Source organism: Diabrotica virgifera, chromosome 2 (genome assembly GCF_917563875.1).
Source record: "Diabrotica virgifera virgifera chromosome 2, PGI_DIABVI_V3a".
Classification (NCBI taxonomy): Eukaryota; Metazoa; Arthropoda; class Insecta; order Coleoptera; family Chrysomelidae; genus Diabrotica; species Diabrotica virgifera.
Genome location: NC_065444.1, coordinates 105,743,108 through 105,769,603, shown reverse-complemented (window position 1 = coordinate 105,769,603; position 26,496 = coordinate 105,743,108). Strand labels below are relative to the sequence as shown.

The 26,496-nt window shown below is 32.8% G+C and overlaps 1 protein-coding gene across 3 annotated transcripts in view; it reads right to left on the bottom strand.

The window, feature by feature from the left end:
• The window catches only part of LOC114328891 (transcriptional enhancer factor TEF-1), a 522,782-nt gene that overhangs the window by 112,286 nt on the left and 384,000 nt on the right, over positions 1-26,496 (bottom strand). For all 3 annotated transcript variants that reach the window (XM_028277869.2, XM_028277867.2, XM_050643933.1), the window contains exons 2-3: positions 21,989-22,107; positions 14,073-14,211 (exon numbers count right to left, since the gene is read on the bottom strand). In XM_028277869.2, coding sequence (XP_028133670.1) covers positions 14,073-14,211; positions 21,989-21,997 — 148 coding nt within the window. In that variant the 5' untranslated portion in view covers positions 21,998-22,107. The remainder of the gene's footprint in view (positions 1-14,072; positions 14,212-21,988; positions 22,108-26,496) is intronic.

The window sequence follows — 26,496 nt, the reverse complement described above, 5'->3', positions numbered from 1 at the left end:
TAGGGTTAAATTCACTACTAGATACTACTCGGTAGGATCAAGCATTACACTCAACAAGAACACAATATGTTCCAAACGGACGAACGAATGGGCCAAGGATCGGATGAATGGCTAATCTGGCATATATGTGACATGTTTATTGTTTTCGTCCACATGAGGGCGGTTTGCCAACATGGACGTCGCAGTTTACCTGAAAAACCCAACCGCCCAGCGCCGCGGTTCAAGTTGCCAAGGAACAAATAGGATCGAATAAATGGGAACTTCATCATCAGAGACTCTCCGTAACAGTGATGGTGGTGTAATTTCAGTGGTGTTCCAATCAAATAATTCAGTAGAGTCAGTCGCATGAAACGTGATTTTTGGAGGTCGAAAAACCCTAATTGTTTCTGTTTCTGTAGCTAACATCCTTGCTTTGATTATTCTTCGGAATCCTAATTCTCTTATGTGTTTCCTTTCATCCACTATCATCCTCAGTAGCAAATTTTATGGGTGGGAAAAAATATATTTCTTTCGATTACAGAATCAACTACTTTAATCAAATTCTCTGGTAGAAATCTGGTTGATTTGATAGTCTCAAAAACGTGTTCAGGTCCATCTGTTATGTATTTGCTGTACTTTATTTTGACCCATACAGGCATGTATGATTTAAAAATGAAGGATACTAACAATTTATGTTCAACTGAAGACGTTTCCACACTTACATACAGTCTCAAAACTCTGTTAGCTGTAATCAACCATCGAGAGTGGGAAAGTGGACCCGGTTCTCGAACAGACAAGTCCCCAGGGCCTGACTTTATCGCACAACTTATGTCTAGAAGATACTATTCATCTTTACTCAAAATATTGCGATTAACTAGTCCTCCTAGTGGTTAGGAACGAGATGGTTTCATAAGATCTGCCGTAGCATCCAGAGCTTCGATGCCAAGGTTTGACAGCAGGCGCAGCGCTGCTCAGAAATAATGAGTAAAACACTCTTCCTAAAGTCAGAATTTCATTTAATTTGATGACATTGTTTGGCTACAATTTGGTTTCTTTTTTGTTTAAATTAAACATGTTATTCAAATTATAAGTTGTTTTATTTATATCCTTTATAACTTTAAACACACTATAATAATTCTGTTCCAATTAAATGGGGTGTAAAGTTAAAGAACAAAAAATGGTTTGTGCTATTAACACTCAACACAACATACTAGACCACACCTTCTTTTAAGGTGCTAATATGTGAATTTTAACAATTTTTTAGTATTTTGCGCTACCGCAAATTAAAAGATATTGTCTGTTTCAAATTTATTTCCTATTTTTTAAACTATTAACTAAACAGTTTTCACTATAGCACGTTTAAATATTATTGGCTAAAGATTGTAAAAATAATTGAAAAATGTCTTGATTTCTGAAAAAAACTAAATTTTAAGTATGATGCGCTAGCTGGGGGTTTAATATATAACTTTATTTTACTTTGCATTTTATTTATATACCCCAAAGGCAAGTTTTCCGCGGTATAGCGATTAAAAAATGAAACATTATTGTTTTTCGACCCACCCTAATACATATGTAGTTATTTTCCTAACAAGTGCAGAAAGTCATTCTTTTCCGCACGCGACTGCAGTTTGCCGAACGACGCGAAGCGGGAGTTCGGCAAGCAGTCGAGTGCGGAAAAGAGACTTTCTGCAAGAGTTAGGAACAATATTTTTTCTGTCTTTAAAAAATTACCAAATCTTAATCAATTAATTTAATTAATATGATTATTTCATTCATAGGAGATTCTGACCAATAGAAAGCTACAGAAATCTAAATTAAACTGATAACTTTTTTGATAATTGCCCGTCGTCAAGCATATTACGTCAGATGCCCTTCGTTGCTACGAAAAAATACATTCAGTGACATTAATGACAAATGTTTTAAAAATTATAAAAGTGATGACTTTCAACCGTCAAATACATATTTATAACAACTGTGTGTTTAATTGTACTAATTTGTACTTACATAAATAAATTACAATAAAATTTTGGTTTTGAACAGTTTTATTCATGAAATAATCGCAACAAATTGTACTCGATCTCTAAAATTAATATAGAATTTTAGAGCTCTTGTGCAATTACTACTGATTATTTTATTCATAGGAGATTCTGACCAATAGAAAGCTACATAAATCTGAATTTAATTGATAATTTTTGATAATTGCCCGTCGTTAAGTATATTACGTCAGATGCCCTTCGTTGCTACGAAAAAATACATTCAGTGACATTAATGACAATTAATGTTTTAAAAATTATAAAAGTGATGACTTTCAATCGTCAAATATTTATAAAAAATTTTGTGTTTAATTGTACTAATTTGTACTTACATAAATAAATTACAATAAAATTTTGGTTTTGAACAGTTTTATTCATGAAATAATCGCAACAAATTGCACTCGAACTCTAAAATTAATATAGAATTTTAGAGCTCTTGTGCAATTACTACTGAAAGTACATACACAAATTAATTCTTTGACAAGGTTGTCAAAACCAAACTTTCAATATAATTAGTTAGCATGATGACGATCTTGGTTTCCATGACGATGATTCAAAACGACTGTTATTGTCTATCGATTTGACTTTCGAATATTATGTCAAAATAATTTTATTTCATCGAATTGTCGCGTTAATTTCATTAAAACAGGAACACAATAAGATATATTTGAAATAAATTAGTAAATAATATCTAAATATTAGTTTATTGCATGTATTATAATTACTTTAAGGCCATATTATTAACATATCTAAATTAACACGCGTGCGGAAAAGTAAAAACCGCGTGCGGAAAAGTAACACGCGTGCGGAAAAGTAACACTTGTGCGGAATAGTGAAACTTTCTAAATTAAAATGCGTGCGCGAAAGTAGACATTTTTGCACGCTCGTAGAAAAATATGTTTTCTAAACGTATGTAGCTCGTTTTTGATCATCTTCGAGCCTCATAGCCTACTAGAGTAAAGAAAGAATATTACTAATCACACTCTGAAAAACGTTCAATATTTGGACCAATTCCTGTTGATTGCGCTTACCATGTTGCAAAAGGACTATCATGGTGACACAATTTTAGGAGAGAGAAAACCTTTACAGTACTGATCACTATATAATATCATAGTACTTATAGTTATGCAATCGAACTAAGAGAGTCATTAATATTCAGCTCAGCGGGGTGCTATCCTTCGAGGTGTGAAATTCTATCAACAAGGGATCTATCTGTTTTATGGAATGAGCCCTTGTTTATTTAAGTACACATTTCCAGCAATAGTACCTCGATGAGCTGAATATTAATGACTCTCTTATTTCGATTGCAGAACTATAGATACGTACGTAAAATTGCTTGTTAGAGCTAAATAAATGGTATAAAATTTTCACTTCGGTCACACAAAGTAATTTTGTTAACAGCCTTATATTTTTTTACAAATATCCAAAGAGAACCTCAAATAAAGCATCCAAATAAATTTTGCCAATACTTTCATTTTGTCACTTTCAAAGATGCGCAGTGTATGCCATAATGTCCAATATGCCCTTAATGTAAAATAATAACAACTCCCTGAATCAAAATTTTTTCTTTGTCTAAAATGTCTGCCTTGCTCGGACATTTCCAGACTGGATTCCTCGATTTCTGTGACTAGCATTCGAAAAGTGAGAAAAATTTGAATGTCGAAGAAGAAAATACGCTACACAGTTATTGGTTTCCGAGTGACCGGTCCTTTCAAACGGCCACGGGGGTCCGAGAAGGAAACGATGTGAGTGCCATGTAATATGTGAATTCAGCGTATTATTACAGTGTGTTTGTCGATTTGGCTCACGTCATTCGTATGAGGGGGATGGGGAACGTCGAGGGGTCGGAGGCAACGGGCGGGAGGCGGCACTTGCCACGACGCTCGGGACATAGACGACGACGTGCGAAATCCGTTGTGCCCAAACGTGTCCACTTGTCACTAAGGAACACAAAGAAGTAGGAACCGGAGGAAGGAGTTTAATTTAAATACCATAGTCACCAATAAATAGTACGCATAAAAAAATTAATTATTGATTTGTACAAACCGTATGTTAAAATGTGCATAATAACGACGTCAATATGCTTCTATTTCTTTGCTTTAATTGCTTTGCTAAACAAAATAATTAATATATTTGTTGAAAAATACATATATCACGTTTCTATAATTTATAATATACAGGGTGGTGAATCGTCAAATGAGCCATAGGAAACTCAATGGGAAATTCTAAATTGTTGAATTCCTGCTTCCCTAATTATTTTACAACAAAAGTCATCCGAAACTATTTGTACAAGACTAACATCTATATTAAAAACAAATGTTAAAATTGTTCAACGAATTAAATACATTCCAAAATTTTGTAAAAGTAGAATACATTTTCCAGAATATTATTAGTTCAATAGTTAGATATTTTACCTCCAAAAATCATATGGACAAGCTAAATTTTGCTGAGAATGTTAATTTTGGGACCCCAAAAAAGATGCAAAAAACTTTGCCACGCATACCCCGGGCTTCCCCTTAAAACCCCCCTCGAAGGGGGAGGGGCGAAAAACATAAATTTAGCAATAATCTGTATGCCGTAGAAAAAAGCAGTGACGCCCAAAATCCCGACAGCCAAAATGCAGACAGCCAAAATCCCGACGGCCAAAACACCGACACGCCAGAATCCCGACAGGCCAAAATCCCGACATTCAACAATCCTCGCATAAGCAAAAATCCCGACCACTACATTTTGAATATTTATTGTTTCCTTTTCAAATATAATACCAAATCATATTATAGAGTATTGAAATTGAAAAATTAATTACTTACTAATAAGTAAGGGTACTAATTATGTATTTTAAAAGAAAAAATCATTAAACACTTCATTTTATAATATAAAAGCTATACTTACTGAAATGGAAGGTTGTAAATGACATGATAATATCTATATGAAAGTAAACTTGAATTCAGGATTTAATTATACATAAGGTGTGATCCAAAATTATTGTCACCATAGGTGGCTCTGAACGACAGACAGTGCTAGGCAATGCAGGCTATACAGTGCATGTCTATTCTTAATTCAGATATACCTACTTTCCAGTTTACGTCAACTTTGCAGTGTACGTCAACTTAACAAGAAAAGTTAGGTTATGTAGAGACGTTGGTGGTGGACATATACAGCATCTTGTTTGATTTTATTAATTATTGTTACTTATAATTTTGTTAATTCTTTTTATTTTTGATTAAAGTTCTGTGTTACAGGTTTTGACTGATTTTTTATGTTTTATGTTAATCAAAATTAATTGATAAACCAATTATATAAATTTAGATTAAAACAAGACATACGTAATTTTGATCCCAATAATTGTGGATCGCTCTTTATATTATTGGACTATATATTCGCAAAAAAAAATAATTTAATTCATATACCCATGTTAGAAATTTTATTTAGAAAATTAGTTCATATTAAATAGTAAATACTTTTGTTTAGTAACAAAAAATAAAAAACAGATGGCCATAAACAAAAAACCAGAAATAAATGTAATTATGTTAAAAAGGAACTTATCAAACCTGTCGGGATTCTGGCGTGTCGGGATTTAGGCCTGTCGGGATTGTGGCGTGTCGGTATTTTGGCCGTCGGGATTTTGGCTGTCGGGATTTTGGCTGTCGGGGTTTTTGGGTAGACCCGAAAAAAGTATTTCAAACAAGAAAGGTAGCTGAGATAATTTTGATAAAAAATGTTTATTAGTACATTTTTTGTAGAAAGTACCGTTCTATCTGAAACAATGCCGGAAGCAACTGGCAACTTGGAACGACGTTTACGTACTCAAGATCAATTTTTAAATAAAATGTGTATCAACTTGACGACAAAAATTAGATCTTTTTATCAAGGTGACCTATCGACAAAAATCAAAATGTGTTTTAAAGAGGGCAGCTTTCGTATCCAATTTTTGCATTTTGTCGCAAATGAAGTCAGTTTCTATAATATAGCTGTTATATAATTAAAAATTGCGCGATTTTTGCCATTTTTTACGATTTTTATGGAGGTATTAAGGGGAACCCGGGGCTAGGAGTGGCAAACTTTTTTTGCATCTTTTTGGTGTCACAAAATTGATATTCTCAGTAGTAATTGCACAAGAGCTCTAAAGTGCCCTCTTTTGCCTTCTAGACACTTTGACATAATTTCACTCCCCTTCGGGTCGTGAAATTAAAACTGTCAAAGTGTCACTCGGCAAAAATTCGATAATAATTTTAGAGATCGAGTGCAATTTGTTGCGATTATTTCATGAATAAAACTGTTTAAAACCAAAATTTTATTGTAATTTATGCAAACACATATGTTATAGTCAAAGCCCGAATTTCAGGCACTCCTAGGTTTGACTAGGCAATCCTCAGGTCTGGCTGACGGTCTTAGTCAAAGCCCGAAATAAATTACAATTTCGGCCTTTGACTAGTCAAACCTAGGAGAGACTGAGTTGGTCAAGCAAAGGTCGAAATTTAATTTTATGAAATCGGGGTTTGACTAGTCAAACCCCGATCAGCTATTACAATGCCGCAATTTGTTATATTAGGTTAGATGACTAGTCAAACCCCGATTTCATAAAATTTAATTTTGACCTTTGCCTGACCAACTAAGTCTCTCCTAGGTTTGACTAGTCAAAGGCCGAAACTGTAATTTATTTCGGGCTTTGACTAAGACCGTCAGTCAGACCTGAGGATTGCCTAGTCAAACCTAGGAGTGCCTGAAATTCGGGCTTTGACTATAACACATATAGCAAACAATGGAATATAGCTATACAGGGTGTTTCATTAATAATTGGAAATATTTTAACTGTAGATTCCTGGGCTCAAAATATTAAGGTTTAACTCAAATCACGTATTCCGAAAAGGCTTCCTACGGAGCTAAGAGCTCTTCGAAGATGGTATCTTGTAACTAGTTTTTTTAAAAGACCTCCAGAACGCTTCTATTTAGAAAAACGAAAACTGGTACGCCTATTTATCTTTCAAAGATAAATCGATGCCATAAATTGCGAATTTGTAGTACTGGTCATAGGCATCCGTGTTGGGTAGACCAACGGTTATTTTATCGCATAACTTTTTTGGCTTACAACTTTTAAGCATTTTTGATACTGGATTATTAAATTGTCAGGTATTCTAGTAATAAAAGGTACTCTTGCTTTAAGTCCGTAGAATACACAGTTTTCTAGAAAAATTGATTGCACAATTTTTCGTTTTTTAAATTTGAAAAAATAAAAAAAACACTTAGTAGGAAAACGAAAACTGGTATAGTTTATTTACCTTCTAGAGGTAAATCGATTTCATCAATTGCGAATTTTTAGTACGGTCGTTTTGCGTCGAAAAATGTTCAAATCGTATATTCTAGAAAATGGTGTATCCTACCGACTTAAAGCAAGCGTGCCTTTTAGTACTACAACACCTTACAATTTCATAAGCCAGTGCCAAAAATGCATAAAAGTTAAAGACAAAATAGTTATGCGATAAAATACCCGTTGCTTTACCCAAAAGGGACGCCTATAACCGATAGTAGAAATTCGCAACTTATTGAATCGATGTATATCTGGAAGATAAAGAGGCGTACCAGTTTTCGTTCTGTGAAAGTCTTGTGTGATGTCCTGGATGTTTTTTTTAATTTTCCACAACTAAGTACCTACTGACTATATAAGATTAAAAATCTTCAACCAACAATCAAGTTTTTTATTATAAAAAACAAGAACTTTTTCGGGCCATTCAAGATGAAATCTCACTCTCTCTTTTTAGTGGTATGTACTTTAAAAATTTTGACCATAGCTCTGATGATGGCTTTGTAAGCCGAAAGCGCTCAGCTAGGAATTTAAAATAACTTTACACACTTAAAAAATACGATTTTTTCCCATTATTTCACTTGTCAGAAGTGTTACCAAAAACATATCAGTATTTTCAAAAGTATTATAGACCAGGGCGGATCTGTTTTGAGGTGGATGTGAGAGGTGGCATTTGGATTTTTCCAGATAAATTTAAGTCACAACTTCAGTAATTATAATTGATTATTGCTCCTTCTCAAATATGCCCGGAACATTAACAAAAAAATTAAAATATTTAAAAATTTCGAAAAACATCGATTTTTTCAACTTTCATTGCTTATAACTTTAAAACGATTCATTTTGGAACAAAGTCGTAGCGAAATAAAATAAAGATAATTGAATTTTGTACGTTGATATACGACTGGTTTAAAATGTCTTAAATTATTACCCTTTCTGCAAAATAGCAATAAAAGAAAATAATGGGGCTAAATAAGCCTGTTTTTATTCAATGTTTTTCAACCACTTTGGTTGCATTTAGAACCTTCGTAATTCGCTTAGAAAATTCTTACAACATACTTAATCCGTCCACCGAATTTCATTAAAATCGATATAATAGATTTTGCATAATAATTTTGCAATCTAAATTTTTTTAAAAAAGTTAAAATTTTTTAAAAACCTTCTGAACAAAAAATAGACCATTTAGAAGATTGCAAATTTTTTTACATATCAAGAGGCGCTCTTCCTATCTAATACACTTTACAGAATTAAAATCGGATTATTTAAGCGGTCTCAGCACTGTTTTAAAGTTATAAACAATTTTTTGGCTTATAAACAAATATAGTGAGGACGTTCGAGTTGGAATAAATTCATTTTCTCGAGAACGGGCGACTCTGGAGATAAATCCCGAAACAGGTCGATTTTTATATTATTTAAATTATAATTTTTTGGCATATATATCATACTAGTGACGTCATCCATCTAGGTGTGATGACGTAATCGATGATCTTTTAAAATGAGAATAGGGGTCGTGTGCTAGCTTATTCGAAAGGTTGTTCATTTCTCTATTCATTAATATAGACATTAACATAATTATTTATACAGGGTGCCCAAATTTTTTTTTAATTAATTAAGACAAAAAGAGGAAAGTATATAATTTATTTAATTCGAAATACATTTTACTGTTGTCCTAAAACAGAAAAAAATGCTTATTTGATAAATAACTAAAAAATTAATTAATTCCAACTCAAACGTCCTCACTGTATTTGTTTATAAACCAAAAAATTGTTTCCTTTAAAACAGTGCGGAGGCCGCTTAAATAATCCAATTTAAGTTGTGTAAAGTGCATTAGATACGTAGAGCGCCTCTTTATATGTAAAAAAATTAGCAAACTTCTAAATAATCTTCTTTTTGTTCAGAAAGTTTTTAAAAAATTTTAACTTTTTTAAAAAAATTTAGATTGCAAAATTATTATGCAAAATCTATTAAGTCGATTTTAATGAAATTTTGTGGACGATTTAAGTAGGTTGTAAGAATTTTCTAAGCGAATTATGAAGGTTCTAAGTGGAACCAAAGTGGTTGAAAAACATTGAATAAGAATAGGCTTATTTTGTATTTATTGCTATTTTGCAGAAAGGTTAATAATTTAAGACATTTTTAACCGGACGAATATGATACAAAATTCAATTATCTTTATTTTACTTCCCCACGACTATTTTTCCAAAACGAATCGTTTTATTATAAGCAGAGAAAGTAAGTTAATTTTTTTAATAATGTTCCGGGCATATTTGATAAGGAGCATAAGAGCAAGGACACACCAGGCGGCGCGCGTCGAATCGACGCCGAGGCAGCGTAAAACACATGGCGCGGTATAACAGCGACAGCTATGCTACGATTTAAAGTATTTGTATTTCGTTGTTGCCAAATTTAGTCGCGTGTTGGCTGCTGTACGATACGATGTCTGGAAGTTATGACGATTTGTCTTTTGTAATAAATGCAAGTTTACTTTATCTTAGATTAAAGAAAAAAAGAAACGCAGATATTGTATACATCCCATCATAAAGAAACGAAAGTATGAGGGATTTTTTTACACATTATATAACGAAATTAATATAATAAAGACCCAGAGAAGTTGTTTAATTTTACAAGAATGTCTAAAAAATCTTTTCAGGAGTTATTAGTAAGTATTAAAGACCCATGTTCAAGAGATAACACCGTTGTGAGGGAAAGCCTATCACCTAAGAAAAGCTATTTATGACGCTAAGGGGCTGTCCATTCTATGGTACGCCACTGAGCAAATACAGGTGTTAAATTGATGCACATCTATTATACCTATACCCTATAAATTGGGAAATAGTGATGTTTCACAAATTAATATTAACAAAAAAATTATTCAAATTAAACTCAAAGTACGTATCGAGAAAGACGAAAACCAGAATATACAAAACCGTAATAAGAGCAACAGTCATCTACGGATGTGAGACATGGGTGCTAAATAAAACAGAAAAAAAAATTATATACAGTTGAGAACGGAACGTACTAAGAGCTATTTTCAGCGGAAAGAATACAGATACAGAAGACGGCTGGCATAGAAGCACCAATCAAGAATTAAGGATGCTTTACAAGGAACCAAGTGTAACAAGATACACAAAGTCATAAAGAATCAGGTGGGCAGGTCATGTCGAGGGGATGGATAAGGAAAGAATGCCAAAGATGGTACTGCAAATAAGACCAGTTGGGACTAGGAGACGAGGTAGACCAAGAGAAAGACGGCAAGAAAGTTTCAGGAAGGTATAGTATCGATGGAAATTACACACTGGAAAGAGGAGGTGAAAAATAGGATATAGTGGAGAACCATAGTTCAGCAATTTTTACATAGACATCAAATAAAATTATATATAAATTATTAGCATAAACTGTATTATCTAAAATTGTAAATACAAGGCATGTAGAGCATCATAAATAAAATAATAAATAAGGCCCGTTTTTTTATTATTCTGTTTAAATATTCATCAATACGCATATCCCAAATAGCTGGTCTCTTCTGAATTTCATTAATTAATTTTTCTACATCCGTATTTTCCATCACAAAAACACGATCTGACAACACTCACTACAGAATTCGCTAGAAAACAGCTCAAACGTCTGTGTTATACCACGATACACGCATTTATGATATGCCGTCGAAGTCGTAAAACCGATTGGCGGTGGATGGGTTCCAGGATATGTCGCCAGAAAGTCGCTGCATCGAAAATTTTAAGAGCGTCTGGTGTGTGTTACTGCACCAAAGTATAGTAAGGGATGCGCCACTTTCGACATCTCAGCGGGGGTTCAGTCGACGTACGCCGCCCCGTCTGTGTTACCTCAAGTCAATTATTATTATTGAAGCTTTCACCTAACTTTATCTGCAAAGATCCGACCAAAAATCGACGTTTTTTCACAGATCCGCCCTGGTCTATTAAGAATTGTAAATAAATGTTAAAATGTACGTTTTACCTTGAAAATATAAATAAGCAAAAGACCGCCAAGCCACTGCTAAATATGTAACCTTCCTACACGCTCCTACTTCTTTGATATATTCTTCGCCCTCCTTGTTCGTAGGGCAATGCCAAGCAGCCAAGAGTGGACAGAGAGACAGGACATTTACTGGACACGGGACAAGGCTCGGTCAATATCCCTACAGCCTTGCGCCCTGCTTGCATTTCCAATTCTACAAATGCTTAAACTCGAGCTTTTATTTCCCCATTTGCTCTATTGTTTCATCACGTTTCCGCTCTTTGGGAGGGAAACTTTTGCAATTGTGTCTTGACCGGAAACTTTTAAAGTCGCTGTCTATTATAAAGATTATTGAGGAATCCGACTTTTGAAACACTTAAGTATTTTAAAATAGTTCTTAAATATGAATAAAGCATAACGTGGAAGAGGTAGAATATGATCACTTGTAAAGCTATCAAAAGATGAACGCACTGGTACGTATATTTGACTTGCATTTAAGTTTATTGTTTAAATTATGTTAAAGAAAATGGATAATAATTTATGAAAAAAGGAACCACAGAGGATGCCTTGTCAGTTGTAAATCTACAATCTAGCTCGTTATGTGACTTCTTGTTTTAAAACGTTACACACGCAATGGAGAATATGTTAATGTATTTTATTTCAAATAAACGGGTCATTCCATTTCAAATCACTCAATTTTGGAGCAAAAAAATTTTGGACCTCAGATTTGTCTGAAAATTGGTATATAGCTTCTGCGGGACGTAAAAATAAGATATTTAAAGTCAAAAAATCTTCTTCTTTTTTTTCTCAAAATGTTATTTTATGCGATTTTACAGTGATTTGGTGTTTATTTATACAAATTTGCATTTTCTATCGTAAAGTATCAATGGAAAACATAATATTTTAATAGAAGGGACTCAAAAATGTCATTATATGGCATTATAACAAGTTACTTTGATTCAAAACAAGCTTTTGATCAAATTTAATAGTGTAGAAAACGTTAAAATACCGTTTTTTACATTTTTCTCCATTCCCAAAATACATCATAATCGATTTGGCTGAAAATTTTCCCACAGATAGACAAAACATAGGACTTTAAGTGGTGAGAAGGATTTGAATTATATTACAATACCAAAAAAGTTACATGCAATATTATAGTCAAAAATATAGGCGTCTACTTGTAAGTAAAATTAACTCGAAAATATCGACCTCACGATAAAAATTGTTAAAAAGAAATTGTAATAATTGTAAATACGGTTTATTTGGAACAATTTCAGTTCCTACCATTTTTGTCGAAAAGTTAAAAATGGCGGAGATATTGAGCAAAACAGGTTCTCCTTTAAAATCAAGATGGCCGCTAACGTAACGGAGGAATTCATTCGTGATTTTAAATTTAGGCTACTATTGACTCCTCTAAAGATCAGAAAAATAAAATTTTGGGCAGCTCGGCATTCAATTTCAAATGCTATCCCGACTGGACTAATATATACTTTTGAGTCTGATATTACTGCATGTAACTTTTTTGGTATTGTAATATAATTTAAATCCTTCTAACCACTTAAAGTCCTATCTTTTGGCTATCTGTGGGCAAATTTTCAGCCAAATCGATGATGATGTATTTTGGGAATGGAGGAAAATGTAAATGTAATGTATTTTAACGTTTTTTACACTATAAAATTTGATCAAAAACTTGTTTTGATTCAAAATAACTTGTTATAATGCCATATAATGACATTTTTGAGTCCTTTCTATTAAAATATTATGTTTTTCATTGATACTTTACGACAGAAAATGCAAATTTGTTTAAATAAACACCAAATCACTGTAAAATCGCATAAAATAACATTTTGAGAAAAAAAGAAGAAGAAAATTTTTTGACCTTAAATATCTTATTTTTACGTCCCGCAGAAGCTATATACCAATTTTCAGACAAATCGGAGATCCAAAATTTTTTGCCTGAGTGATTTGACATGGAATGTACCAAACATTTTTCTAAAATTATTGAAGCATTTTTCGGTTATTGCATATTGAAGGTTATTTCGAGTTAGGATTTTTTTTTATTTAGCTAATGCCTCGACACCTAATGGCCATTGGCATGGTAGGTACGGTGAATTTTTGCAGTTAGGTTAGTGTCATGTGTAGTGTGTGTATTGAGTAAGTGTCTTGTTACTTTGCAAAGTCGACGTCATTGTCTTTGCAAAGAGACGCTAATTGTATCCGAACGTCTGCGGTCCCTCCGGTGAGTACCGATCCCACAAGGACAGAAACTATTTTCATTTATTAATTTATAATAAACGAAAAATTTCTTACCCTGGTGAGATTCGAACTCACGACCATTCGGACCTTTCGATCCAAAGGTAGGCGCTCTTACCACTGAGCCACAGAGGGGGTTGAGTTAGGAATTAATTCTAATACTAGGTGCTTATAATTAATTCTAATACACCTTCTCTAGGTGCATTATTTACAAAATCGATTTATTCCGGTGTTTTTAGTGCTAAATATCTGGTGTATTAGTGTTTTCCGAATGTTTTCGACAAACTATTGATGGACGATATTACGAATAAGAATATTGAGAATCTGCGGATACTAGATTAGTACCATACCTCGTAATATGTCACTAACAAAAAATTCGTTTAGTTTTGGACAGAAAATTGGTGTGGTTAATGACCAAAATTCATTAACTATGTGCTTAATACGTCCTATTCTCCAGATTTGGTTTCCAGAAATTTTTAAGTTTTATTTTTATTTTACATAAAGCCAAGAGAATCAAGGGTTAAGTAACTTACCGTACATTTTTCCTTCGTCTGATAATATGATTTTCCGTCGGCCACAAGGAGGGTAGATGGCGAGTGCTTCTTGAAAACTCTGTTCGATATCCGGACTCCACACTCCTTCCGCATCTGCCGCTGCCATGTCTTTTTCATCCTGGAAAAATGTTTTTCATTGAAATTTTTTCTGACCGCAAAGTGAAAGGGCTTCAAAATCAAATAATAGTCCATGTGGTGTGGTTTCTTTGTGGATTCCTATTCAAAAATGTCCCCTTTAAACACAAGAATATTTTTTTAGGTTTTTTGGGTCATTCTAAACAATAAAGGTATCTTGTGATTTTTCTCAAAAGTTTATAGTTTTCGAGTTATAAGCGATTTAAAATCTGAAAAATGAGAAAATACGCATTTTCAAGGCTTAAAAACTCATATTTAAATTAGTATTTTTGAGGTTGCCAATACGAGTACTTGCATTGTAATTTAAACATTCATTTTCAAGATTCTGCAGACTGCTCGGGTCTAACTTCAATTTACAACGTTGTTTAATTGTTAATTATGCGTGTCCATCCGATTTTTTTGCCGATGCGACGCGCACTTTTTCCAAAATCTCCTATTCTCCGAAAAATATATTTTTTAGATTTTTCGGGACATTCTAAATAAAATCGGTTTCTTGTCATTTTTCTCAAAAGTTAATAGTTTTAAACATTTTCAACTTCTTTGCAACACGAAAACGCAGCAGCTGCATAATACTCTAGTAATTCATTTACTCTTTTGTAGGAGTATTAAGGAATCTTTCTTGTTGGAATTTACCACGCTGAGCAGATGAGTTGTGAATTATTTAAAATTCTTGTATCTTAATTTCCTAGGTATCCTGTTTGATTTATAAATTTTGAAAATCTCAGGAGGTTTAACCAAAGAAAGTATTCCACCTGTTGTCAATCTGGTGGTATGGAGACGATATTTATTGTCGTTTTCTGTGCTACTTCGATTGATAACTTACTTTCTTTAATAGTTTTAAAGTTATAAGCGATTTAAAATCCGAAAATGCGCTCTAAATCGCTTATAACTTTAAAACTATCAACTTTTGAGAAAAGTGACAAGAAACCTATTTTTTCTACAACCACTATTCAAAGTGCACTTTTCTGCACAGTTTTATGTTAGAAAACTTGATATTTTCTCACAGTATAAAATATTTGACATTAGTGTGCAGAAAAGTGACGTTTTTGTGCCGCAAAGTGACGTTTCTGTGCCGCAAAGTTCTTTTCTGCACAGTTGACTACCTCATTCTGAGTAACGTTATATTCTGTTTACATCCGTGGACTACCGCATTCTGAGTAACGTTATATTCTGTTTACATCCGTGGTTAAACTTTAGACAAATATATATAACCTACAAGACAATTATTATATTTAACTATAGCATAGAAACTAAATTATGGATATTACAACTGTTTTGATTAATTATTTATATGGGAAATAAGCCACAATTAAAATGAAAAAAATAATTTTATTAACGTTTCGACGCCCAAATCGGGTGCCGTTGTCAAAATACAAAATATTAGTAATATTTTGTATTTTGACAACGGCACCCGATTTGGGCGTCGAAACGTTAATAAAATTATTTTTTTCATTTTAATTGTGGCTTATTTCCCATATAAATAATTAATCATAAAAATGCCACAAGGAAATAGCTTCAGTACAACTGTTTTATTTTACAATTTTATTCTTATTAAACATTTTATAATTATAAAATAACCAATAAGGATTTAGCAACCTGTGCAAGAGACGTCGAATGAAGTAGGTTTTGTGTAAATCCGTGACTGCATAAATATAATGTCAATAATGTGTAATAATTGTTTAAATTTAAACAAATTAAGGCAGTGCATTAATTTTTTAACTGATTTCTGTGCAATTTATTTAGGTATAAGGAACTTAAATTGATTAGTAGGTATTAATTAAATACAGTTTAAAATTTATCACATAGGTACCTATTATAATTAATCGTCGTTTGGAAATTGTGATTTTTATTTTTAGGAAAAACTGTGCTTGTAGAAAAAGTATAGTGTGAAACACGTGCAGAAAGGTAATTTCTCACTCGTTTGAATTGCGGCACTCGCTTGCGCTCGTACCGCAACTTTTCAAACTCGTGAGAAATTAGTACCTTTCTGCACTTGTTGCACAATATACTATTTTCTACAACCGTGTTAAAAATGCAATTTTTAGCACTCCATGCGTGCGTTAAAAATGCTACTTTAAGGCACTAGTGCTTTAAAATATTTTTAAGGCACTGCAATTCGTATTGACCGTATAGACAATTTTGATGTAATGTCAAAAAAATATAAAAATGGAATGTCAGTCAAGTTCAAGTAAAAGCTTTTGTAGATATTGTCCTGTAATTATGTTTGTAGAAAAAAATATTGTATGATATGCGTGTTAAAAAGTACATTTTTAAGGCACTCATGTGAATTGCAGAATTCGCTATCGCTCATTCTGCAAACTTTCACATGCGTGCCTTAAACGTGTACTTTTAACACTTATATCATAAATAACTATTATTTAGAATGTCCCGAAAAATCTAAAAAATATATTTCTCGGAGGAAAGTAAGAGATTTTTGGAAATAGTGCGCGCCGCACCGGTAAAAAAATCGGATGGACACGCATAATTAACAATTAAATAACAACGGTGTAAATTTAAGTTAGAATCGATCAGTCTGTAGAATCTTCAAAATGAATGTTTGAACTACAATTCAAGTACTTGGCAGCCTCAAAAATACTAATTATTTAAAAATGAGTTTTTAAACCTTGAAAATGCGTATTTTCGCATTTTTCAGATTTTAAATCGCCTATAACTCGAAAACTATCAGCTTTTGAGAAAAATCACAAGATACCTTTATTGTTTAGAATGACCCAAAAAACCTAAAAAATATTCTTCGGGCAAAAAAAGGTGATCTTTTGTATTTGTTTAAAAAAATTGTTTAAACAATTTCTGCCCAAAAGTTCCGCCCGGCACCCTTCAGATTTGTTTAAAGGAGATATCTTTGAATAGGAATCCACAAAGAAACCGAATCAGAAATTTTTTCAGACGGGAGCCGTCTCACCCCATGGACTATAATCCGGATATAGGTTTCAGGCATTGGAACATGCACAGGTCTCTTCGGTTTGTGTGTACAAGAGATGCGAATGTAAAAGATGAATAGGAATATTATATACAGAATGGACCAAAAGCCAAAGTCTGAAACGCCCAATTATCTCTTAAATAGACAATCCGAATTGTATAACAAAAACGGAATACGCCTATTCGGCAACATGGAGATTTCAAATTTAATGCTTGCAATGCTGACAGATTTGCCATTTTCCTGTATATAACATATTATATTATAAAATAGTGCTATAGGCCTTGTAGGTCTCTGAATTCCAATTTCATGCCTACGGTAAAATATAGAAAACGAAAATACAGGTAACAGATATAATTATGTTAATAAATACTGTAAGCAAATGAATATATTCTATGACCTATATATTTATATAAATCGAATAATCCAAAATCCGATGTTAATTTAATAAAAAAAAATACAAGAAGAGTGATTCAAACGAATAGTGAAGCAAAAGATACTAACAGAAGCAAAATGGCAAAAATGATTAAAAACATTAAATACAGGAATAAATATAACCTAACAACTAAAATTACAAAATGGCAAATGACATGAACCACAGAAAAAAGAGCAGGTAAAACAAAAGTAACTATGAAGTTGTTCTCCACAATATTAAAAGATAAACTAGATGTACTGAGTATCAAGGAAAAACAACAGGGATTTAGAAAAGTTAGACCTACAAAAGAGGCATAGTTTGCAATGAAACAGATAAAAAAACCTGAATATATGTAAGATTTAATCAAGATATTTGACAGATTCCAACTATACAATGTAGTAGAGATACTAAGAGAGAAAAAAAACTACAGTACCAAAATAAAAGAAATACATGCTTTAAATTTAATTAACACCATAAAAGTAAAAGTAGGAACGCAGAAAAGCAAGAACAAAGAATATAAAATAAAAAACGTTATAATCGCTCTCAACACTAATCAAGTGTCGGAATTAGTATTATATACCAGATTTCAACATTAGCAGGGTCTATTGAATTTTGTGTGTATGTAACACAAAATGGAAATAGATGACGATAGGAATATACCTACCACCAGATCGGGGAAGGAAAGATAGTCAGTATGAAAATATAAATATAAATAATAAAAATCAAAACGGCAATAGTAAGGTAAGCCAAATATCTATTGAAAAAAATTATTATTCATACATTATTATTCGCCAAACTTGTCATATTTCGCAGCTACGGTGCTACGGAAGCTGGCATACTTTCTTGTATCTCAACCATGATCACGCACGGAGTGAATAGCCAACACCGAAGATTACTACAGAGAAATTTGAACACATTTGATCACATAAGTGAGAAGAGAAGCATGTTGACAAAACAACAAAACGATTGGCGTACGTTTTGAAGCCATGAGTGTCGTCTTCTTCCGGGTCCGCGTGTTTGCTCTCTTTATCCTGTATTATCAGTTGCAGTATACGATATTTATCATGTCTCATAATAAGACCGAGGTATTCAAGTACCTAAGATTATAGAGCTAGGAAATTTTTCGTCTGGCCGAACTTTTTGTGCTTTGTACAGGTCCCAAACTAGAGGAGATAGAAAAAGTAGTTAAGTTGCCATTACTTCTTTTTCTGTTAAGGTAACAACTTCTCAATCAAATCATCAATAGCTCCCCATATTATAGTGGAGTCACTGAAGGTTTTCACCTCCGATTTCGTTGAACCTTCATCGATGTTCATGAAAATCGCTGAGTAGTTAGAAGATACTTCAAGGAACAAAGGTGACATGATGCCAACTTACGCTTTTACCCTGGGGGTGGATGCCACCCCTTCTCGGGGGTGAATTTTTTTTTATTAAAAATAATACCTGAAATCGATAGAGGGGCAACTTCTAAGCAAAATTTGTTATATAAAGTTATTAACGTAAATCAATACTTTTTGAGTTATTAAAAAATATCAAAGATTTTATTTTTTCTTAAAAAAAATGCATGTTTTAAAGCTGTTTTTCACGTATTACTCAAAAACTATAACCTTTTGTATAAAAGCTATTATTACCAAAATTAACGATAATAAAAAATTTAATACACTCCCCATTTAAAGAACTAAATTAATGTTATTTAAAAGTGAGTTATGGGTAATTTAACGTATATTTTTTTCGACGAGTACTCAAATCTAAGTATTCAAGCTTACATAACGGGAAAACGATGCATTTTATATAATATACTCGTTAGGCACTTGTCAAAGTACTTCGGAATACCTATAGTTAATAGCATCAAAATTAAGCAAGTTACGATGAAAATAAGAGAACCCTTTCGATTTTCTTAGGAAAAAGTGAAAAATAAAACATCCGTCATTTCCACAAAAATTAAAATTTGTAGTAATCCTTACAATAATTTCTTTAGGCTAACATAGTTAATGATTTCAACAATTGTGATTGGTGTAGAATGCATATTTTCGAAAAAAAAAGATATAATTTAAAAAAATCACAATTTTTAAAATTATTGTACTTTTCATTTTCTTTTGATAATAACTCCAAAAATACTCAATATACGTAAAAAATTATATCTAATTAAATTTTAGTTTTTTCTGTTCCAAATACTTTATCCATTTTACTATTTCCGTAGAGTAAAAAATAACCGAGTTAGAAACGTTTAATATTTCAATTTTGCTGCGAGAACCATGTAACCAGTGCCATTTAACCTTTTATTTTTAAAAAAGTAAGAGGTTTAAAAGACTAATTTTGACGTTTTTTAATAGCTCTTGAAATTAACTTTTAATTAGTTTTTAGGTGAAGCTCATATCTTAAAAATTAACGGAGTTATTTACAAAAAAAAACAATAACATTTTTTGGAAAAATTTTTAAAAGATACATTTTGAAACATTTTTGGTGCATAAATTTTAATGCTATCAACTTGTTCGAGGGCTGATTTCATAGATATTTCTATGAACTTTGACAAATGTTTTATCAGTTTATGTTATAAAATGCACCATTTCCCCGGTATTTAAGCTTGAATGCTTAGATTTGGGTACTCGACGAAAGAAATATATATTCAATTACCTATAATTCACTTTTAGTTAAAATTGTAAGGTTTTTCTAGTAAGGAATTTATTTGATTTTTTATTAGCCTCAATTTTGATAATAATAACTTTTTTAATGTTGTTCTGAAGCTATTTCCTTGTGGCATTTTTATGATTAATTATTTATATGGGAAATAAGCCACAATTAAAATGAAAAAAATAATTTTATTAACGTTTCGACGCCCAAATCGGGTGCCGTTGTCAAAATACAAAATATTACTGTTATTAAATATTAGTAATATTTTGTATTTTGACAACGGCACCCGATTTGGGCGTCGAAACGTTAATAAAATTATTTTTTTCATTTTAATTGTGGCTTATTTCCCATATAAATAATTAATAATAACTTTTTTGCAAAAACTTATAGTTTTTGAGTTATTTATGAAAAATCGGTTAAGAACATACATTTTTCTCACGAAAAGTTAAAATCTTTGATCTTTAATAACTCAAAAAGTTTTGATTTATTTTAATAAATTTATATAACAAATTTTTCTTATAATTTGTCCCTCTATCGAATTATGGGGTTATTTTTAATAAAATAATATTCACCCCCGAGAAAGGGTGGCATCCACCCCCAGGGTAAAAGCGCTAGTTGGCACCATATCACCTATGTTCCTTGAGATATTCTCTAACCACTCACCAATTTTCATGAAAATCGATGTGAGGTTCAACGAAATCGGATGTAATAGCTCATATCCACCTTCAGTGACTGCACTATTAGCAAGATACAGGGCGATTATTGAAAAACATCTACGAGGTATGGGTTACAGACCTTCTTTACTAAGGAAAATTCTAAGAAACTTCATATTCAAACTATTGATAGATATGGAAGGGTTTTTATCAGAGATTTTATGAAACATAAGAGAAAAGAGAAAATTCTCTTTTAGATCGCCACAGGTTGGTCTGTAGACTGTAGAAAAAAGAAGAAACATGTGTCAACCGATGGAGGTGGACCCTGAATCGAATTAAATCTAAAGCTGTCTTTCCTTACTTTATAAAACATGTTTTGATAGTGGGTCTACCCCAAAATCCCGACAGCCAAAATCCCGACAGCCAAAATCCCGACAGCCACAATCCCGACGGCCAAAATCCCGACACGCCAGAATCGCCACACGCCAGGTTTGATAAGTTTATCTTTAACATATAATTATATTTATTTCTTGTTTTCTGTTTATGGCCACCTGTTTTTTATTTTTTGTTACTAAACAAAAGTACCTACCATTTAATATGAACTAATTTTCTAAATAAAATTTCTAACATGGGTATATGAATTAAATTATTTTTTTTTCGCCAATATAATATATTGGCGATTTATACATGTAAATTATTATGTATTTTAAAAGAAAAAAATATTTAAACACTTCATTTTATAATATAAAAGCTATACTTACTGAAATGGAAGGTTGTAAGTGACATGATAATATCTATTATATGAAAGTAAACTTGAATTCAGGATTTGATTATACATATATTATTGGATTATATTATTCCTGAATTTAAGTTTACTTTCATATAATAGATATTATCATGTCACTTACAACCTTACATTTCAGTAAGTATAGCTTTTATATTATAAAATGAAGTGTTTAAATATTTTTTTCTTTTAAAATACATAATAATTTACATGTCAGGATTTTGGCCTGTCGGGATTCTAGCGTGTCGGGATTTTGGGCGGCCCCGTTTGATAGTCTGTAAATCACACGTAGGTTTATATCACAATGTTGTATTTATTTTGTATGAAAAGACATATACTTACGTCACTCATGTCTCCAACATCGAGATTCTTTGTATCCGGGCCCGGGCCATTGGAATCGGCCTGCGGGCCGGTGACCGGCGTCCACGGCGACGAAATGGTGCTAGCAGTCAGGACGCTGCCTGTAACAACAAAACAATAATATTATTTCTAAATATAAATCAGAAGACACAACATTACACTAACATTATTACCTGTAAGACTTCGTATCAGTTTTAAAATCCATAAGGAAAAATTTCCTGTAGCTGGCTGTATACCATTAATTACAAAAATTGAAGAAAAAGATCTTCTGTGTAAAAGGTATATTTATTTGTATAAGTATCTGTGTAAAAATCTGTGTAAAAGGTATATTTATTTGTAAAGGTATATTTATAAATAAATATACCTTTTACACAGAAGATCTTTTTTTCAATTTTCGTATCAGTTATTGCTTGACGTTCTTGGAATATGTAGGTATACATACATATTATATGTATAGTCCGTCTAGAAAGTATCCGGAATTTTATATTTTTCCTAATTTTAATAGAATTCCTTTTTGTAACACTTTAAGACAAAAGTAATGCATCAAGTAGGTTGTGCCGATAGTAGGTTATGGACAAAATCGCATGACAACACCATCTGTCAAATGTTGTTGTTTGTAAACAGACTTAAGATTTGTGAAATAATGTCTCAAGTAGAAAAAAGAAAAGTGGTGGACTATTTGCATAGAAAGGGTGTGAGAAACGTTTAAAAATTAGTGCAATTGACTGAACTCGGCAAAAGTGCAGTGTATGAGACAATAAAGAGGATAAAAATGGCATAGATATGAGACATAGACCAGTTTCGGGTAGACCGCGTAAGATTCGCGGAAACAATTTAAATGCTTAGTGGCTTTAGGACGACAAAATCCGCGCCTAGGGTTTCGAAAATTAGCGAACAGATTTGGAAATCAACGAAGAATAAAAGTGTGCCCAGGCACTGTGTCACTGAAAAAGCAAGGCTACATATCAAGGAATCCAAAAAAATCCCTACAATGACACCTCTGCAAAGGCAACGAAGAATAGATTTTTGTCAACGTTTTCGAGAAGATAATTTTAATAACGTCTTTATATCTGAAGAAAGTTGTTTCCAGCTTGGTGCAAATCATCTAAAAGCCCTACCAAGAGAAAATGTTACCGTTCAAATTTCCCACTAAAATAATGGTTTGGGGAGCAATATCTTAGCGTGGTGCTACACCTCTCTGTATAGTTAATGGTACTGTTGATAGTGCGAAATATTGTGACATCCTAAATGGTTTTCTTCTTGAAACGGCTCATGTTTTATATCCAGAGGGGTGGAGTTTTCAGCAAGGTAATGCAAGATGCCATACTTCTGCTTATACTCAAGCTTGGATGCAAGAACACAAATTAGCAACAATTCCGTGGCCAGCAGTATCTCCAGATCTTAGCCCCATTGAAAACATATGGGGATTGATGAAGATTGAAGTGGAACGAGCAGCGTCACGAGATAAAGAAGGTTTGATTCGGTCAGTTTTACAGGCCTGGAACACCATTACCGAAAATTAAGGCCTTGAACTAGTTTCGGGTGTACCTGGACGTTTAGTTAAGTGTTTAGATTTAAATGGAGGTTGTATAAGTAAATGAGATGAATTATTTGTTGAAATTTTATATTTCAAGTGATAGAAATAAATACCGTAAAATTATAATTCTGCTTTCTTTTTTCCGGATACTTTCTAGACGGACTATATATATTACACAAATATACACATCTCTTCACTATCATTCTCTTTGCCTTTATCCATATGCTGGATCGGCTTCCCCAATTACACTTCTTCATAAGTTTTTAGTTCCATTCATACCACTATCATTTTCCTTTACCGAAATGTCCTGCCTCAGCGTTTCCCTTCCGGTTTTCTTTGGTCTTGCTCTCCAACTTCTACCAGAACCCCGCAGATCAACAATTATTCGTAATGGGTGATTAACGCCTCGACGTTCAACCAACGTTGCATCATCTTAACCTATGCTCTCTCAATTTGGCATCAATTGGTGACGGTGTCACCCTAGACTGTCTCTAATATATTCATTTTTAAATTAAATTCTGTCACCCCACGCATCCATCTAAGAACTCTTTCATTTTAACTGCCCAACAATCTAACCCTAACTAGTTGTTACTACCTCATACATATCTCTCACAATCTTTACATTTTCACTGGGGACTCCTTTCTTATTGAGTGACCACCACAGAATCGCTCAAGGATCTCTTCTTCTTCTTCTTGTGCCACTCCTATCGGAGATTGGAAATCATCAACGCTACCCTGACCTTGTTTACAGCTGACCTAAAAAGTTCATTAGTGGTGCAGCCAAACCACTCTCTCAAATTCCGCAACCATGACATTCCTCTACGGCCTGGATTCCGTTTTCCTTATATTTTTCCTTGCATTATATTTTGAAGTAATGCGTATTTATGACCTCTCATCAGGTGACCCAAATACTCGAGTTTTCTTCGTTTTATCGTTAAAAAAATTTCTGGGTCTCTTCCTATCCTCCGTATTACTTCAAGGTTTGTGATTCTTTCAACCCAACTTATCTTCAGAATTCGACGGTAGCACCACATCTCGAAACTTTCAATATTTTTTATGTTGTTCTGTTTAAGAGTCCAGGCCTCTACACCGTATAGTATCGTGTTAAATACGTAGCCTCTTAGCATTCTTAAGGATCTCTACCATATGCTTTCTGAAGATCAATGAATACCTTGAATAATTAATTATATATTAGTGTAAGTAGTGTTTAGTAAAAATAAATTAAAATAAGTGTAAATAAATTAAACTAAAACTAAATAAAATAAGTGTTAAAATTTATTCATAAATTAAAAGAAATATTAAAATCATCTACAATTTAATTGTAGTATTTGTGTATTTTATTTTTCTAAAATATTTTAAGACTAGTACTCGCTAGTGTAACATAATTATGCTATAGGCCTGGATCCCGCGTATCAAAAAATATGGATGGAAACACTGGAACAGGGGAAGTTTTAATTGTGGAACGTGATTTTAATTGTGGAACGTGTCATCCTGATAAATTTATGATTGTGAAAACTAGCAGGTTGTTTTTAAGTTTATTCAATAGCAAACTTTATATAATATGTGAAAAAATGTTTGTCCGACAAATATGTTGGGCATTTTAATTTTTGTCCGACACGTAGAACATATCAAATCAATGACAGGAAATGTTGGTGGTAAATAGCAGTCTGATTTTTGCATGAGAGTTTAATGAAAGGGTAACAGATCAACTGGAAGTTATTTCCGACAAAATACATGGAACGTTTTCGTAGTCTGACGTTCGAAACCTGTAACCTGTTCCACAATTAAAACTTCCCCTGTTCCAGAGTTCCCGTACATCAAAGTTTGTCCGACTAGACACCGTTAAGCTATTAACAAATTTTCAGCTTGCTATTAATCAACTTTTTTTGGTATGCGGGATCCAGACCTCTAGTACCAACATGAATCAATTTATTTGACTGTTTGGTCAAAACCTTCGTTAACAATAAATCGTTTTGTCCATACATACATGCGTACTAGAGAAAGGAATTTCTACCGATTTAGTTTATCAGTTACCTATTTAATTACTGCATGACTGAAATACTGATATCTGCTCAATAAATGTTTACATGAATTATCCGTTTATACCGCTAAAATGTATCTACCAATTATTATATCCTGCCATTTTCGGAAATATCTTGGACATAAAAATACCGGAACGAAGAACGAATAGATAACACCAGTGCCACTCAATACAGAATTATTTTTGTTATTGTATTTAGGCAATTCTCAATACATGACAAATTAGTACGAAATTCATAAAAATATAATCTTTAGATCTGCAAAAATTTAGCGGACCGAACGATCTTGCCAGCATAAATACATTAATAACAGCCTCGAGCTGTAGCAACACAGAAGTCTGTTCGGAAATATAATTATTTTTAGGCCTGGATCCCGCGTACCAAAAAAAGTGTATTAATAGAAAGCTGAATAATTTGTTAATAGGTTAACGGTGTCTAGTCCGACAAACTTTGATGTACGGGAACACTGGAACAGGGGCAGTTTTAATAATTGTGGAACAGGTTACAGGTTTCGAACGTTAGACTACGAAAACATCCCCCTGTATTTTGTCGGACAGAACTTCCAACTGATTTGTTACCCTTTCATTAAACTCTCATGCAAAAAGCAGACTGCTAAATAAACTTAAGAACAACCTGCTAGTTTTCACAATCAGAAACTTATCAAGATGACACGTTCCACAATTAAAATCACGTTCTACAATTAAAACTTCCCCTGTTCCATTGTTCCCGTACATCAAAGTTTGTCCGACTAGACACCGTTAAACTATTAACAAATTTTCAGCTCGCTATTAATTAACTCTTTTGCTACACGGGATCCAGACCTATTCGGTTTGTAGATACTTGAGGAAGAAATATATCAATCAACAACAGGTTCGTATATTTATCTTTATTGGAGGAAGCTGGACATTCATGGT